The sequence below is a fragment of the Semicossyphus pulcher genome, unplaced genomic scaffold (genome assembly GCF_022749685.1).
Source record: "Semicossyphus pulcher isolate SPU_LCO1_2020_fin unplaced genomic scaffold, fSemPul1.0.p SCAF_9, whole genome shotgun sequence".
Classification (NCBI taxonomy): domain Eukaryota; kingdom Metazoa; phylum Chordata; class Actinopteri; order Labriformes; family Labridae; genus Semicossyphus; species Semicossyphus pulcher.
In genome coordinates, this window is record NW_027211770.1 from 27,014,323 (window position 1) to 27,027,123 (window position 12,801).

At 39.3% G+C, this 12,801-nt stretch overlaps 1 protein-coding gene across 11 annotated transcripts in view; it reads right to left on the bottom strand.

Moving 5' to 3' along the window:
• The window catches only part of syngap1b (synaptic Ras GTPase activating protein 1b), a 188,236-nt gene that overhangs the window by 12,794 nt on the left and 162,641 nt on the right, over positions 1–12,801 (bottom strand). For all 11 annotated transcript variants that reach the window (XM_069656052.1, XM_069656051.1, XM_069656044.1 and 8 more), the window contains 4 exons: positions 12,230–12,670; positions 11,632–11,805; positions 10,068–10,279; positions 4,796–4,868 (listed from right to left, as the gene is read on the bottom strand). In XM_069656052.1, coding sequence (XP_069512153.1) covers positions 4,796–4,868; positions 10,068–10,279; positions 11,632–11,805; positions 12,230–12,670 — 900 coding nt within the window. The remainder of the gene's footprint in view (positions 1–4,795; positions 4,869–10,067; positions 10,280–11,631; positions 11,806–12,229; positions 12,671–12,801) is intronic.

The window sequence follows — 12,801 nt, forward strand, 5'->3', positions numbered from 1 at the left end:
AGCCTTAAAGGAGCCTCATTTTTTCCTTTGTATATGGCTGCAACACTAACACATGTAAAATATAATCCAATTGAACATGATAGGAGTAGCTGTAGTTTTTCTGCTAATATTTCAGCTGGTTCAGACTTAATCTGACTGATTCTAGAGACATTTAGTACAGATATTCTAGGTGAAGATTTTGGTTATCCAATTTTCTATTATAAACTGCTGTTTCAATACTTAAATTACTATGAGTCATGCACTAAGGTGACCTTTTAGTCAACTTTTGATCCCAAAAGAGCTTTCCCGGAAACCCGGAAACATTCCTTCGTCTGTCTTTGCTTTGACATTAGAAAGAGAGGGGTGCCCTAATTAAGCACCTTGAATATTGCAAATAAAGGGTACAGTAGTTTTTAGTTAATGAAAAATAAATGTACAACCCTGAAGCACACGAGGCATGGCCAATCCTTTGATAAAACCTTAAAACTTATGAGAGGTGATTTCACTTTCTATGGTTTGATGTGCTAAAATTAAGAAGCACATTCCCCCTCCATAGAAAATAACCTCCAGCACAGTTTGAATGTTAAGCAGGTTGCTGCTCGCTGTGTGCTCTTCTGTAATCCAATAAACACTTCTGTCAAGGCAGTTTGGGAGCTTGAATTGTCACGGGTGGATATAAAGCCATATGTTGCTGCTGGGGAAGAGCGAAAAAACACACACAGCAAAAAAAGGAAAAAGAAAATGCTGCGTAAGCCGTCTACGCTCCTCTTAATGGTTCTTTACAGCCTTAAATAAATCATTTAATGGGCTCTAATAACTTTATTTTTTCATTTACACTTAGATTAATGAACAAGCCTCAGCTTTGAAGTGATTGCTTTTCTTGTTAACAGAATAAATAATGTTTAGAATCAGTAATTATGATAATTCTGTTTAATTCAATCATACATGTGCGACTAACTTAATCAGGTATTATTTTTAGAGGATGCTGCCTAAATACAAAGCATTATTTGTTTATAAATCAAAGGAACAAATTATATCCCTCATAGCAACTGCAAGCTTAACAAAATGAAGAGATGTAATCGGACAAATTAGCCATTAAATCATAGTAATTTTGTTTATATTATTTTTGCAGCATGATGATTATTTTGAATATAACACAGATCTAATGTGACATAATATTAGCTACCTTTTCACTATAATTACCGATATCTTATTTTCAGTTTCATCGCGCTGCTTATACATTAAAATACAGGTTATTATAAAATTGCGTTAAGTAATGCAAAAGTATTGACATCTTTATAAAGCAGTAATACTGAATCTGCCTGTAGGCTCAGAAAAATGCTACAACACCTTTTTTGCTGACAATGAAGAAGACTCACCCTGATTCATTTGGTTTCTAAAAGTGCTGAATTTCTTTATAATTTGTTTGTTTATGTATTTATTTTTGTTATAAATCTGCACTAAATCAGATCACACATCTTTTTTTGGAATTGCCTACACTTTATGACACTTACTACACGTTTATCGACCTACGCGGCAAACTTCATCCATCTGGTACCAACTGGGCTTAAAGAAAATAGAATATTTTGCAGTCGGGAAAATGCTAATGGGTCAAGAGCTGCGATGATTAGTGAAATAGTCAACTGAGGAAAAATTACTCTGCAGGTATTTTTGATAATTGATTACTTAAACATATCCACACAGCAGCCATTTCCCTCTGACTTCATGATCAGGATGGGAAGCTCAGATGCTGTAATAATGTGTGTAAAATGCTGTGTTTCGGGTTTGAAAATTGTATAAAAATAGGGAATTTGACATTTTACAACTTCCCGATTGATCAGCAAATGTAAAACGAAGAGTAAAAATCCAGAGAGACATTGGGCAATATTTTACTTTAAAACAATATATTACAGACAGTTAAGGCACTATGGCTAACGCTAGCATTCAACTCTCTCCTAGATAACATCACTGTTACTAATTATATTAGTCCTCGCTAGGAGGCTACCAGTAGCTATTTTTTAGCAAGCTAATATTACTGTTTGCTAGATAAAACAATCGTTAGCTAGCTAGCCAATGTCCCTCCAAATCCTGAGAGGCAGTGGGCCATATTTTGAGTTAAAACAGCATACTGGATAACTCATTAGGGACTCACAGTTAAGTCACAACAGCTAACATTAGCATTCCATCCCCTTCTAGCTAACTATCACTGTAACTGTTTGCCAGCTAAAATGACAGTTAGCTAGGAGTTAACACCTACTCTTTGTACTGTGTAACATTATCAAACAGCCAACAATAGCATTCCATCCTCTCCTAGCTAACTATTACTGTAACTGTTAGCTAGCGAACATTACTGTTAGCTAGGAATTAACACCTATCCTTACTGTGTAACATTATCAAGTAGTAATGTTAGCTAAGAGGTGGTTGAATGCTGAGTTAGCTGTTGTCTAACAGTAGCTTAGTTATCAATGATGTTGTTTATGCTTAAAATAATTTCTGATTAGTCAGGGAGCAGTAAATTTTAACATTTAATGTTATTCTGATCAATGTGATCAACCTCAAATTTGTGATAAGCTTATCCTTAAATCGTTCATTAAAGTTTAACATTTGATGACATCATCTCCTTTGTGTGACTCTATGATTACATTTTTTTTTTTTTTTTTTAAAGCTAACTGGACTAAACAATTAATTGATTGATCTAAAAAAAAATGTGGAAAGATGAATTTATTATGAAACCAAATATTAGATGCAGCCCTAGATCACAGGCTACACTGGAAACATAGACAGAAGCCTTGTGTCTGCAATACTGAGGAGTGCTCTTATTTTTAATGCTACATATATTTATATATTTATATAAATGCGTAGCCTTGTGGGGTTTCTCAGAACATATAAACGTCACATTATGCTATGAAGCTTCTGTCAGCTCTTCCCGCTCGGCATGTTTCATTATTTTTTTCGTTCCCTTTTGATGGCTAATGAGAAATCCACCGAGAGGGGTTTCTTTGATTTTTCATGCAATTAATTTATCGACAATTATTCACAAATGGGACCAAATAAAAGAAGGAAGATATCAAGTAGGACTACCGTTTGAACTCTTTGGCACAGAGATGAGCTCTTTGAAGGCTAGCATTAGCATTAAAATGTGTCTAATGAACTCACGGAAATAGAAAACATTGAACGCATTTGATTTATCTGAGTGGGTCCATGGAGCGGCTGACAATGTATGGCTTCTTTCTTATCATGAAGCTTTAGCTGTCGCTAAACTTTAATGCCCTACAGTCCATGCCTTCAGACTAATGCAGAAAACAGTTGATAATCAGGGTTGCCAGATTGGGGCGGATGCAAGTTAAGCTTTAATTCCAATTAATTGGCCTCTCATAACCATAACCAAAAATGAAAATAACCTTTAGATGGGTAGATAAATTCAGCTATAAATATCAATAGTTGTAGATATCTGATGGACATTAATTTCTGTACAACATCCCAAAGAAAAAAAGGAGTTACTTTTATGACAATTATGCTTATTGGTGTCACACAAATCTGGCAACACTGGAGACCAATGATGGAAAGTAATAATGTATATTGACTTAAGAACAAGTGAGTATTTACATTTTCTGCTACTTTATACTTTTACTATAATACAATAAAGAAGAAAATATTGTACGCTTACCTAGACTTAAAATAGAATCAACATAATAAATATGGTGGATTATTATAGGTTAGGATAAGAGATTATTGATTGTAGGGAGTATTTCAAACATTGTCCTTTAAGAGATGCAACATTAAAGCGACGTCAAGAATCATTATCCAAAAAATATGTATATATTGTAATTTGACTGGTTATTTTGCATCAGTATTTTTGATGCAAATGCATGACTTTTCCTTGTTGCAGTAATTCTATGATGTGGTAATGCTACCTTTACTAAAGGAAAAGTCCGACCACCTCCTAATGTTGAAGAAAAGGCTTTATAATATATATTATATATAATATTATATTTAAAAGAGCTGGACATATGTTTTAATATTGTTTTTATTCTATGTATTCTGTAAAGCACTTTGTAACCTTGTTTGGAAAAGTGCTATATAAATAAAGTTCTCATTATTATTATTATAAGCCAAAGTCTCTTTGCATGAGTGAGCCGAGTCATTACCTCTTCCTTTCCTGGCATGGTTTCTCAAACACAAAGGCATATATACTTTTACATATATGTGCGTTTGTGTGTTCTCACGCACACACTGTAGTTACAGCATGACTCATGCCTGGAGGTGGGCTAGTTCAGTATGACAGGATAAGAAAGGGGGCGGGTTGAGAGCATGGAATGAAAAGCAGTAAAGAGAGAAGCGCCTGAAGACACAACAGCACTATCATCACCATCACGAAGTGTTTGGGGCTCAGCTGTTCGATAAGCTGAGTGTAAGTCTGCCTCTACATCATGTGTGAAACAGGTTTCTACCCCGACATGCTCGACAACAACATTTGACAGAAACAGCAACGGAACTGGCAACATCATCATCACCACAGAGCAGAGAAATGCTCACAACCCCAGCTAGAGTCAGACATCTCGAGCGCGTGAGCTGAGGAATGCAAACAGCGACACTCTTTGATCTTCAAAGCTCCCAGGTATGTTGGCGGACAGATGGCAGTCAAACCCAAACACGGGGACAGGTCAGGGACAGGGCAAGACAATCAGAGGGACCACATACACACAGCAGACAAAATAATAACAGTAGCGAGGGGGGAAAAAAAGAGAGGAAGAGAAGGGGGAAAGAGGACAGCACGGGCTGTCGACTCGACGAGAGAAGAAGCAGTCTCACAGACCTGATCAGCGAAAATCCTGGTTTTTGGCTCAATCATGGGTCCTACCCTTAACTCATCCTCCACAGCCATGAGTCTTGGAAGCAGAGAGAGGGAGAGAAGGGGGGAAGGGAGGGGGTGACACAAAAAGAGGGAGGATTATATTGAATTCAAGATAATACTCAACAAAGAGGTGAGCAGATGCATCTCCAACATCTGACTCAACTTTAACACAGTGATAAGATGTTGGTTACCTGTCTCAAACCTGATAGGAAGCACAATCTTTTAAAAGTTGAGCAGCAGTAACCCCAGCCGTGCTCTCTGAGGCACGGCCAATTTTCACCGGTGGAGCCTTTCTTTTTCTCCTCGCCCCCCCTGGGATTCATCAAAGGATTTTTACCCAATTTAAGGTGTTTTCAAAGCGCAATTACGGCCTCTGTGGACAATTACTCAGGGCTATGTGAAGTGAAAGGTTCCGTAACAGATCCCAATCATCCCCAGGGAATTGCCCATCTTATGTAACATGGACTGACCGAGGCCCAGCTGGAAAATCCTTTGACTAATCATTTCAAAGACTGCGCTCGCAGATATGAGCGAGCTTACTGCTGCAGTTTTCATGAGCCATCGCACAGTGCAGGTTTCCCAGCTCTCGCGATTATCCAAGTGCCAGGGATTTACTCCAGATAGGGTCATTCAAGGACAATTCTCACACAAGGTTATCTCGCAGCTCCACAAAGCCAACTGGCTAAACTGTGACTATTGTTGTGGTGGTGATGAATGCCAAATAGAAGTCAGAAGTCTCTCTCACAGGATAGATTTCATTGGATTGCTTTCCATCCGTTTAAATGTAGCAGAATAAACATCCTGGCAATGTGTCGACTGGAAATAAGCTTGTTAGAATTTTAATCCCTTTATTATAGAGCACAAAAAAGGAGTAACTTTGCAAATGTATGTCAATTTGTCCGGCTAAAATAACCAGAAAGATTCACTCGTGTGTTCATGAGGCCACTAAGCCTATCAAATATCTGCAGGAACAGTTAATCGCCACCATGTTTCAATGCAGAGTAAATGTCCCACCAATTAAGTCATATTGTGCAGTTTAAGATGATTTAAGCACATTTATATTGCTTTATTCAAAACACATAGAGGCACATGTTGGACAATAAAGAACGAAAATCCACAGGTGAAGTTTCAAACAGAAGCGTTTGGATGTTTTATTCCATAAATAATGTACAGTGTCGGGTTATTTTCTTTACAAAAAGAGAAAAGGGAAAAGAAAAGAATCAATCATACTGCAAAGCACAGACAGAAATATAAGCACTGTCCCAAAAAACAATGGAATGTAACATGGGCATACAGCATTAAGATTTCGACATGACTTCAAGAGGCAGACAATGATTCATGTGGGTGATATGTTACAAAGAAATAAAAGAAATGTTGAGCTTTGTTCAAATCCAGTTGTACTTCAAGTAGTGTGCTTTTGAGGTCAAGTCGTACATGTAGTCAAAACAATGTGTGTATCTACCAACATGAGGTCACAATGTCGGAATATTTTGCTACAGAGAAAAAAGGCAAGAGATAAAGGTGTCAAATAGGACGATAAGTTGATGTCAGTCAACGCAAAGAAACAACAGACCTGCATCAAACAGCAGCTGCAAATACTCTCTTTAGTTTGTGCCACAAGATGCAACATAGAGTTCGTTTCTTTGACTGAAAACTTACCTCTCAACATCTGATTGGTGTTGACCCCTCTGACCCCGCCCCCAAGACTTATTTGCAACTTTTTGACACAGGTCTGCGTAAAAGTGACTGTAAACCCTTGGCTGTTGCTACAAGCCATGTCAATCAGACCAATATTGATCACACACACATCAAGCCAAAACTCATCACCACTATGAATCATTTGCAAGATTTAAACAGAAGTTTTGCCTGTACAGCCTATCGACATATTCCGTGCTACAAAAGAGAGGCGGATATACTGACACCAGAATATTATCTATATCTCTGGAGAGGAAAAAAGAAAATCATGTGGTTGCCCTTTTTATAACAATATTAAAATGATACTGTAACTGCATAAGTTAAATGACAGTACTGTCTAACGTCCTTAAACAACTATTCTGATCACCATGTCACCGGGCACTACCAATGACGGACTGCAAGTCAAAAGTCATACCAAGCATATACAGCAAAATCATACAGATGGAAGGAAATCTTTTGCGCTCTAATAAATAAATAAATAAATAATTAATATGCATTGCACTCTTTCATTTAAAAAGCAGATAAATTCACAATCACCGTACAGAAAAGCCAAAAACAAACTGAGAACTTAAAAACACTTTGCAGGATATATTGTTGTCAAAAAGTCACGTCTTCGTTGTCATGTTGTCTCTCTGGTATTTGCACTTTACACTATTCCAGGTCTTTATTTACTCTCTTTAGATACTATGCATGGCACCTGGTAGAAGTTTTTGGCAGGAAGTGACTGTTTCTTTATGTACACAAGATGCATACAACATGTGTCAGCAGGATCCTGCATGTGCACCTGCACACACGGCACATGCAGACGTATTGTATGTTATTGCACTTCTCCTGCTAAAAAGTTAGCTATTGCAAGGTTAAAATAGTTTTACTCTCACTCTCAATAGAATTCATTTATATATATATATATTATATATATTATTATTGATATGGCTCTTGCATCACAGACTTTAATATGCTATGGATTATAGTTAAAAATATATTAGAACTATGACAATAAATACCATTCTGTTTTTATTTTCTCCTGCACAAATCTGTTGTTCTTGCAGCTTGGGGGAAATATTTATAATAATTTCATCTGTATAATTTTACATTTATAATTACCTAAATGCATTGACAAAAATAAATGGAGAGCCTGTAGCCAACTAATGGGATCAAACCCTAAAGAAAATATAGATACAAGTGCTACAGGTAAAGTGGACTCAGTGTTTTCAGTGACCTTAAACTCAACATTTGGCTTTGGTTTAAAGTAGATAGTTGAGAACAAAAAAAGATGACAGGTATTGGATTTGCTCTGAGCTTAAAGAAAAGTGTATGCACAGAGCATTAAGGCTTCTCTGAAAGAAAAATCTTTGACACTTGAAACACACGGCTGAGTGCTTCAGTTCTGCAGATAAAAGAGATTTTTTCAAGCCTACAAAGAAGCCATGAGTTCAGGATCACATGCGCTCCTTTTTGCAGAACCTGAGCTTTTGCATTTGCATTAACGTCATGTATCTGAATGTGAAAATTTAACTCAAAAGTCAATTAAAGATGAAGTATAACATAAGGCTATGGCTACACTTTGCAAAGATTTTGGAGTCCGATCAGTCCGATCGATGGCTGGAGACCAAGTTTCTTGGCATCCATCGTTTCTGCACTCGTAGCATTGCTCATACATGCGTTAAAATTAAATTAAAACGTGTCTCGCAGTGCATCTGGTGACAGGATCTGGCTCAGTGATTTGTGAGTAAAATTGACTTGGAAGCATCCAGATCTGCTACTTAATTCACACTTGTGTGGTCAGATGATAAAAGTCACACAAGTAAAGAGTGTAAGCTCAGAGATGTCAGTTTGCTGCTCACTGCTTCATGTGTGCTGCAGATTTGCTGTAAGTTTATGCTCCAGGGGAGCAGTAATATACGTTTGGCTTTAAGTGCTCTGATAAAGTTCCTTTATTATGTGGCATTTTTCCTCTGTGCCTGTATGCTTCATCTTCATCATCGTCTGTTCCTCTCCCCCTCTATATGTTACACCATAGCGTCGCATGAATGTAAAAAAGGGGGAGAGGTATCGTGGCCATGTTCACTCTGTAGAAAGTTACATCAGCAGTCCGTCAGCGAACACGTTCGCCTTGATTTAAAATGGAAGAGCTGATATTAAACCATGGTCTTCCATAGTCCTGTGCCTGAAGGTCCAAACACTGCTCTGTGTTGCTTTAAAAAGTGCAGACATGTTTCTGAAGTTATCAAGTGTTCAATCCTCTTGTGCTTTTTACAATGCGATCTCATCGGAGAGTCAATTGAAAACTAAGCTATGCGGAATCGTCTGAAACGATCCCCCGATCCAGTTAATAGCTGTGTTCATAAAAATGGCTGATAAGTGCAACAGCACAAGGACTTGGGAGGAGGTTTTAAGGATGGTTTATGTACAAGGTTAGGGCGATAAAGATGTTTCCCCATTAAAGGCGAGCAGGACTGTCTCTGTCTTCATTCCTTGTCTTCTTTCCTGGAGTGGATAGAAGTGGCAATATTCTCTGTCACAGATATCCACCCTTCACTTGCAGACCACAGACTATCATAAGGTGTGAACAAGAAAACATTGGACTATTTTCCTCACAGAGCTTTCTTTTCAAATCAAGCTTAATCTGTGCAGCATTGATAATGTGCAGTCACACTTAAAAACGCTCGAGGAATCCACAGCAAACATTTGGTTTTCGTGCCAGAATACAGCTGAGATATGATCAATATTGCACTCTTTTCCCATTAACTACTTTATTTTGTGGTCGATCGATAAAAACTAAAGACTGCACTCAAGAACTGCACCATTACGATTTCACACAAGCACTCAATAAATTAGGACTCAGCTGGAGTTCTCCGCAGTTGTCCGAATATGAAGCTCTTGAATAACAAGTAAACCACGCTGCGAGGTTGTAATAGCAGATTTGCTACATAAGAGATCAGAGGACAATCAAAGACTCCAGATTTACTCAGTTTAAAAGAACCAACCGTCATGGGAACATGCCCTGCATGCTTATCAACGCTGATATAGATCTGTGTCTTTGTTATGATAGCATCTCATTTAATTTGTCACTCATTACATGTCTGCAGCTTTGGCTTCCAATATACAGTACAGCTGCCTGCCTTCTCCCACAGCTGAAGTGCTTAATGAAACTCCAACAACCTTCTACCCTGCAATATTCTCTGTTAGATAACAACCACTGTAAATAGATTCTTATTCCAATATGCAATATACGTGATTTAGGAAAAAACACCACTGCTTGAAGTTAACCATTCAGTCTGATGTGCTAAAGTTGTACTGTGTCAACCAGCGATTTTCCCTTCCCCAGCTGAAGTATGATAATGCATTTTAAACCATCCTATCTGAGAGAATATGCCACTTTTCCACGTTTTAGAAGAAAACTAATTTAGTCTATTCAGCAAAGACGCCACAATAAACAGAAGTAAAGTCTGTGGCCCGCCAAAGGCCGCCCTAAAAAAAGACCACATGACGTCTTAGCTGTCTTTTGCCCTCCATCCCAACAACAGCCTCCATTTACCTGCTAATTATTCCTTTAATTTGGGAGTCTTTCTCCACTTGCTGTTGCCGTAGCCTCCTCTCACTGTCATCGAGTCGGTTCTGGTACTGTAGGAGGATCTTATTGGTCTGCTGCTCCTGCGTGAGGAGCCTGCGCTCGTACTCCTCCAGCTTTTTGTGGGACATCATCAGGCGCTCCTTCAGGGAGTTGATCTCCTCCTCGTACTCCTTTACCTGAAGCAGAAACACGGGGAGAACGCAAAGTTAGAGATGTTTAACCTGTGGAAATGAGTCCGCCAGTGCACATTGGTTTCTTTGCTTGTTGTGATGTAATTTCTTTGAGTATCTTCAGATGCCTCATATCCCTACAATCTGTACAAACTAAGCTGGGAGGTTTTTTAAATCTCAAAGGTTTTCATGTAAATAAATGTCTGTTAAGTCATTATCGCCCAATGAGGTAACACTATGGTGATTGCGCCTATGGCCCACTGATGAAAGCCTTTGCATTTGCAGTATTACAGACTGGGTGTCTGTGGCGGAAAAATCACAAGCGGCGCCCGCGTTTTCCATCAGCCAGCAGTGGTTGGTCTGCCAGAGAGGGTAGGCGGAGCTAAGCGGCTGCTTTTCCGCTCTCTGCAAGTGTTGCGAGTAAACAGTAATCTACTATGGCTGAACAAACAAAGAAAAGACGGATGACTACAGATACAACTTCAAAACAGATGAAGGCAAACAGTCTAAAAAGGAAAGCGACCGTCAGAGAGGAAAATCAAGAGTTACAACCAGAGCCAACTGTGGACGTCACACATACAGCACTGTCTGGATATCTGGGAAGTGTGCTCCTGCAATTACCATTTATCACCACAGGTGCCACCAAAGAGAGCGAAACTGAGATCTATGAGATTAGCACTTTAAGTCAATGAAACATCAAATTGATTAAAGGGCTGAAACTGTGTCATTAATAAAAAAGGCAAAAATTTGACGTGAAATTAATCACATTTTGCAAAATAAACACACCAAACATTCCAAAACAAGTCTAGTTTTTGACATATGCTGATTTGTTCTTCGCGCATATTTCAAAGAAGTGTCCTCGTTAATGAAAAATACAGTACCTACGTTGGTATTTTTGCAGATTTTTATGCAATTTCTATCTTCATATTACTCAAATCTGTAAAAACTGAAGGTTCTGTAGGTTTTATAAGATATGCTTTAAACGGTTTAACTGGGTCATGTAAAAAAACTGACCTCCCTGTAACTGTCTGTTTTCAAAGGGCTAATCAGGGTTTGTGTTTGAATGCTATAATTTCTCAGTTTATGAATTTAAAAGACACTGATGAGTAGAAAATAACCTCCAAACACTCCAAACTGGAGTGGCTGTTGCATGAAGGCTGATGAAGATGAAACAAACACTTAAAAAGATTTATAAACACTTGGCTGATGGCTGTTGTTTCCCACACTTTGTGTAACCTTTGAACTCCTGTGTGAACACCAGATATAAGTGCTATCCGCTCAGCAACGACAGACATGATTCAATCTTCCCGAGGTTTTTCATTGAAAGGGCAATTCTGAAACATAAAAGTGATACCCACCCTGTCCATGCGTGACTCATCCATGCTCTTTGAGTACTCCTTCAGTTTAAACTCCTCACGGTCGATCCGCGAACTTTCAATGTCGGCCGACAGATGAGGCATGTTGGAGACCCAGGCCACTGTGCGCTCGTTGGCTGGGGTCGGGGGATTTAGGGTGGATGGAGTCTGGGAGCCCTGGGAAGAAAGGCCACAACTGAATATGAGAACATGAGTTATTAAGTTTTATAACAAGCAAAAAGTGCCTCAAAGTTGCATTAGTTCATATATTTTGAGCATGGCTGGACCCTGGTGGGACTGCAGCACTTATTCCCTGCAGTGTTAGTGCTGTGTGCTACTCAGTGAGCTCAACACACATTTAAAAGCCGTATACAGTGACAGACATCTTGGGCATACACACATACACATTGTGGCAACAGAAACAACTCGAGAGCTGAAGTGAAAAATAGAGAATAAAGAGAATAAAATGCTTTTAATTTCAAAGTTAGGTTGTTTTTTTCCAGCCCTCAGGGTTTTTTAAAGACATCTTTCTGTTTTTTATTTGTTTATTTTTAGACAAATAAAGATCTAAACTAAAGACCTCCTCGTGTGCGTCTGTTACCTGTTTGCTCATGGTGGGTTTGAGCAGGTGTTGTTGCTGTTGCTGGGACTGTTGCTGTGGTGATTGTTGAGTACTCTGACTGGTGGTTCCCTGTGGACTCTGGCTTTCCCTGACGGAGCTCTGCTGGTGGGGCAGGCCCGGGGCCGTGTTGTCTTTGACGGACAGCTGCCGAGACCCGTGCTGCCTGCCGCCGTAGGCCGACTCAGGTGACTGGAGGAGGTTCCCGCTCTGCGGTCGTGTTTTAGCCGGAGCAGCGGGTGCGGCGGCCGCGCTGACCGACAGCTGATGGGAGGTCTGGGACTTCACTCGCTGGGAGGGAGGCGGGGCAACAGAACTCTGGCGCACGGGTTGGACTGTGGAGGGAGGCGTGGCGGCCAGAGAGGAATGGGAAGTTCCTGTCTGGGAGGTCATGCCCATCATTTGTTGCTGTTGGAAATTATCCTTAGGAGAAAACAAGTAAATCAGAAGTAAGCATCTTCTTTCCTTGTTTTCGGGGCAGATCATTCTACTTTCAACTAAGTCTGAAAACAGTCTTTAAAACCACAAACGGCTGTAAGGAATGGGGCCGTGCT